The 6,000-nt window shown below is 34.4% G+C and overlaps 1 protein-coding gene across 1 annotated transcript in view; it reads left to right on the forward strand.

Annotated features, from left to right (window-relative positions):
- Positions 1–3,586, forward strand: part of DPY19L2 (dpy-19 like 2) — a 95,225-nt gene extending 91,639 nt beyond the window's left edge. Inside the window, exon 22 of the mRNA XM_032643570.1 lies at positions 1,990–3,586. Coding sequence (XP_032499461.1) covers positions 1,990–2,143 — 154 coding nt within the window. The 3' untranslated portion in view covers positions 2,144–3,586. The remainder of the gene's footprint in view (positions 1–1,989) is intronic.
- The last annotated feature ends 2,414 nt before the right edge of the window (positions 3,587–6,000 follow it).

The following is a 6,000-nucleotide window of genomic DNA, read 5'->3' on the forward strand; positions in this document are numbered from 1 at the left end:
CAATACTGGTACCCACAGGATGGTGGGTCGGACAGGTCCTATGCTGATAAGCTAGAGGAAGAATTCCACGATGGCACTTACCAGCACCAGTGTCCATGTGGTAGAACAAGCTCCCCAAAGTAGCTGCTACCAGCATCTACGTCCCCAGGGTGAGCTCCAGTTGCCTCCTGCCTTTCTGGGTGACTCTCCAAGATCAGCAGGAAGGTTTGACCCAGGCTCCTTTCAGATTACTGCTTCTACCCTGGGTCCTGCAGTGTATGAGATTTTGTGTACACCCTTTAAGAGTGGATTCTCTTTCCCACAGCCCTCTCTCTTTCCCAAAAGTAAACCCTGCTTGCCTTCAAAGCTGAATATCCTGGAGGCTCATCTTCCTGATACAGGACCCCGAGCCCAAAGTGGGGCTCTGATTCTTCACTCTTTGGGGAGAACCTCTGCAATTGTAATTATCCTCCATCTGTGGGTCACCCACCTGGGTATATGATGAGTCTTGACTATTACCACACCTCTGCCCCGCTTACCTGTCTCATTGTGGTTCTTTCTTTATATCTTTAGTTGCATAAGGTCTTTTCTGCTAGATTCTGGTCTTTCTCATCAATAGTTACTCTGTAAATAGTTGTAATTTTAGTGTGCCCATGGGAGGGGGTGAGCTCAGGGCCTTCCTACTCCACCTTCTGGGCACACGTCCTTGGAAATAATCCAATTTTAATGTAAAGTAAATTGTGATACATTGAAGATGTCTGTTGTAATCCCTAGAGCAAACCACTTGAAAAATGCAAAAGCAAAAAACAAAACGAAAAAACCCAAATAAGCCAGTAGATGAATTGAATGGTATAATAAAACCTTTTTGCTTTACATAAAAGAAATCAAGAAAGAAACAGACGATCAAAAAAGATATGAAACAAACAGAAGAAAAACAGGAAAGTGGCAACCCTAAATCAAAACATATCAGTACTTGCAAATGTGAATGGGGACTAAACACTCCAATCAAATGTCAGAGATTGACAGACTGAATACAAAAGCAAAACCCAACTATGTCCTTCCTGTAAGGGATGCATTGTAAATACAGATACATGAAGGAAAGGTTGAAGGAGAAAGGATAGCAATGTTACCATGTGAGTAACCATGTAGGTAATATATGCTAGATATGCATTATCTAGCATATTCTAAAAAAGGCAGTACTATAGTGCAGAAGGGTGCAGTGCTTGCCTAGGTTTATATTTGGGGGAGAGGACTGACTCTAAAAGGCTACAAGGGAACTTGTTGGGGTGATGGAAATTCCCTGTGTTATGATTATGATGGTGCTCACACACCTATACACATTTGCCCATACTTATCAAACTTTACACATAAAATGGGTGAATTTTATCGTACATAAATTATACCTCAATATAGCTGTTAAAAAATTAGAAACCAATTTTGCCTGACTTCTTCCCTTTAATGACTCTCATGCCAGGTTGTTGCCTAGTGAGAAGTATTATTTCATTCAATCCATTCAAAAGGGAAAGAGTTGAGGAGAATAAAGTTGGCAGAAGAGCTTCTTTTCCCTGCTTTGGATTATATATGTTTTCATGCTAATCCAAGTCAATTTAAGCTCAAAAATATGAAATTCATCAGGAATTAGATTAACTTTCCTTTAATTTGTCTCATTCTGCTATAAATGGGCCTTATGTTTGGATGGCAGTACCAGTTAGAATATTCATTTATATTTTACTTTGAAAGTAGATTTTTAAATATATATTTCTGAATATGCATTGAGCCCTTATTATTTGATTCAATAATATATTAGTTATTTCATTAAGTGGAACACGAAAATGCAGTGTACCTTCATTTTATTATCTCTAAATTTTAAACTTACGTTTTTTGAAATGATGCTTTTAAATCTTTAATTTATTAAATTAGTCTCTAAAGATCTAGGAGATATTTTATAATTATATTTCTTCTAGATATGAATGCACTTTTAATACAGATATATGTGCCTGTTTTTTTCAGGCCTGGTTGCAGTATGCTTGAAATTTGGGATGCGGAAGACCCTTCCAACTCAGCTAACCCTCCCTTATGTAGCGTCTTGCTCAAGGATGAGAGGCCGTACTTCACCACAGTGTTTCAGAATAGTATGTACAGAGTGTTAAAGGTTAACTGCTAATGAGACTACCCTTTACACTGTGGTGCAAAGAGGTGCATAAAAAACAATCACTTTAGTTTATTTACATTAATAAAATTCACAAGCTTTAATAAGGGACCCTTAAAAAGAAGATAATAAAAATGATTTAAATTTTTCTAATTGCTAAAAGGTAAATTATTTCATTGTTTTCCATTGAATGTCAGCCTTATTAAGCTTGTCATATAAATGAGTAAATCATCTTAAAGTTTTAAAGAAGAAAAATATATGTAAAAGAACAATGAAATTGAATAAATCAAGGATATGTAAGTCCTTTTGGTATCCCGCTAGGTGAATTGCTTCGGATTTTCCTTAGTTCCAGGATGTACCAGCTCAGACTCTTTAAACCACTTAGAAGAGACTAATGCAGTCTCTGAAATGACACTTCCTTAAGATCCTGATACTGATCACAACCTCTTTACCTCTGTGAGGAAATTTGTTTGTAACCATGTGTTTATTAAGGTTGTTTTTGCTTTTAGTAGCCCTCAGGAAAGATCTTTAATAGCTTTTAAAAACTTTTTTATCATTTCAGGTTAGATATTTTAAAAAACAGCTTATTTTGTAATGTTTTCAATCTCTTTAAATTTATTTACCGAGCCAGATAAGTATTTTTCACTGATTAGTTCTCAATTTGAGTTCAACAGATTATTAATCTGTCTTTAGAATTCAGTGGTTTTTCTTTTACTATCCAAGTAAAATAAAAGTTGTTACAGTACACAGCCAAATGTAGGGGTTAAACATAATCAGAAATGAAAATCCAGTTAAATGTATCAAATGAAATTTGAAGATTCTAGATCTTGAATGAAGCAAAGGCATTCTCATCTTGAAGCCCTGTAAGCTCATTGGACATAGTCATTTTTTCTGGTCATCATCTTTCATAATTAATGTATTTTAAAGTCCTTTATTTATTTTTGGTTTTGGATGAGGACAGTAATGTTTTATAGATCCTCTCTCCCAGTATAAAACCTACCCGATAGTAGTGCTTTGAAAAGTGGTAAATAGTTATCTTGAAGATATTGTTGCCAAATGGAAAGATAAACACTCTCTTTCTCTGATTGATGGATGTTAAATATGCCATAGCTGTAGTATTTTATGTGCATCTGCTTTAATCACCTTGAAATTTTTGTAATCCCCTGATTTTTTGGACCTCTACATTTGAGATAACAAAATGACTAAATTCTGTAGATTAGTTCACTTACAGTAGGTAGAAGATTACATATATATAATATATACAGGAAAACCAATAAAATTTGTAACTTTTATACTTGTAAAATATCTTCATACAAGATACAAAACAGCTAAGAAAGCATACCAAATTTTACTTATATTTGCATTTTCAGATAATTTGTTTTGGCATAAGTATGGGGCAAAGAGAGAAAGGAGATACAACACCTAACATTCATAAAAATTAAAATAGATTTTGGATGATGTTTTCATAGGAAATATTTTAAAGAAGTTGGTAGAATATTTTTAAAAACTATTAGCTAATAAAATATGCAATACAAATATATTTATGTGGATTTATATATAGGGAAACCAATATAATTATTTTAAACTTTTTATAGTTGTAAAATATTTTAATACAAATACAAAGCCACTAAGCCACTAAGAAAGCTTTATTTTAGCATTTTCAAATAATTCATTTTGGTGTAAGTGTGGGGCAAAGAAGGCAAAGAGCTATAACACCTAACATTCATGAAATTAAAGTGACACATTTTGGATGATATTTTCATAGGCAACATTTTAAAGAAGTTGGTAGAATTTAACAACAAAAATGGATGAGCTGTATTAACTGAAACAAGTTTCATATAAATATAATGTATTAATATGAATTTATGTTATTTTCATGTGCTATATATGTTTTAAATTAAAAAAGCCCTTGAAGATTCTATTGTGTGTTTTCTATCTTTCCTCATTCTTTACTAAACACACATTTTAAAATTGAAATCATTCTGATATGAAGGTAGAAATCATAGTTTCCTGGATGTATTGACCATGTTTACATTGGCAGTGATCTTTTTTGGCCATTTTAAAACAATTCTGTGGGGCTTCCTTGGTGGCGCAGTGGTTAAGAATCCGCCTGCCAATGCAGGGGACACGGGTTCAAGCCCTGGTCCGGGAAGATCCCACATGCTGTGGAGCAAATAAGCCCATGCACCACAACCACTGACCCCCCGCGTGCCACAACTACTGAAGCCCGCACGCCTAGAGCCTGTGCTCCACAACGAAGAGAATAGCCCCCGCTCACCACAACTAGAGAAAGCCTGTGCGCAGCAACAAAGACCCAATGCAGCCAAAAATAAATTAATTTTAAAAAATAAGCATACCGCACTACTGCTTACTCTTATATAAATTATGCTATTAGATTCTTACCTGCATACATTTTATTGTTTATTCTTTTGAAATCTGAAAAACTATGCACAAATGCTGTGGGTTGAGTGATGGGTAGATTTTTCCTCAGTGCAAGGAAGCATTTTCCTTAGTTTCCTGTCGTCATATTTTTGCACGTTTATTTGAAATCATGGTAGAAGTGAGTTGTGCACAAGCTCAGCAATTCCCTCCATCATCGAGTTGTCAGAAGCTGGTGTACAGCTTCAATGAATAGTATGTGTGTTGTACTCTTTTGCTGCTAATAGACACTATATCAAAAATCATTAAGTACTTTTCATTTTAATTTTAATAATAAAACTATGCTTATATTTTATATGTTTCTATTATACAAGCAATACAAACTCATTATGGAAAATTAGTTTTAAAAAAATCAGGAAATTTAAAAGAAGGGGAAAATATTCACCAGGCATTTAATATTTCTTTGTTTTCTTCCAACGTTTAGGCATAATTTTTTTCCTTCTTTTCCTCTTTTAACATAAACAGTTTTACGTTTTGTTCTTCATGTAGTAAACGTGGAAGTGTTACATATAGACTGTTTTTAATGGCTATGTAATATCCTATTTTGTATATAAATATATGCGTAGATACCTGTATCTTAGCCATTGTTTAGCTGTTTCCATTTTTGCTACTACATGGATGTATATATAGAACACTGCCATGCATATGTTAGTACATTAAGTTTTTAATTTTCAAATTGTTTCTGTAGGGTATATTCCACAAAGTTAAATTTCAATAAGAGAATGTGGAGACCTTTAAAGCCTTCAATGCAGTTCGCCTCAGATTACTTCTGCAAAAGGATTGTATGCACCACCAAAAATCAGTGTATGATAATGCTCATCTCACAACACTCATTAGCATTGGTTAGCCTTATTAAAAATATTTTTTGCTAATTTGTGACACCCAAAATGGTATTATTATTATTATTTTACATCTTTTTTGGAGTATAATTGCTTTACAATGGTGTGTTAGTTTCTGCTTTATAACAAAGTGAATCAGTTATACATATACATATGTTCCCATATCTCTTCCCTCTTACATCTCCCTGTGCTATGCGGCTGCTTCCCACTAGCTATCTACCTTAACGTTTGGTAGTGTATATCTGTCCATGCTTCTCTCTCACTTTGTCACAGCTTACCCTTCCCCATCCCCATATCCTCAAGTCCATTCTCTAGTAGGTCTGTGTCTTTATTCCTGTCTTACCCCTAGGTTCTTCATAACATTATTTTCCTTAAATTCCATATATATGTGTTAGCATACGGTATTTGTCTTTTTCTTTCTGACTTACTTCACTCTGTATGACAGACTCTAGGTCTATCCACCTCATTACAAATAGCTCAATTTCGTTTCTTATTATGGCTGAGTAGTAGTCCATTATATATATGTGCCACATCTTCTTTATCCATTCATCCGATGATGGGCATTTCGGTTGTTACCATCTCCGGGCTATTGTA

This window comes from Phocoena sinus, chromosome 9 (genome assembly GCF_008692025.1).
Source record: "Phocoena sinus isolate mPhoSin1 chromosome 9, mPhoSin1.pri, whole genome shotgun sequence".
Taxonomy (NCBI): domain Eukaryota; kingdom Metazoa; phylum Chordata; class Mammalia; order Artiodactyla; family Phocoenidae; genus Phocoena; species Phocoena sinus.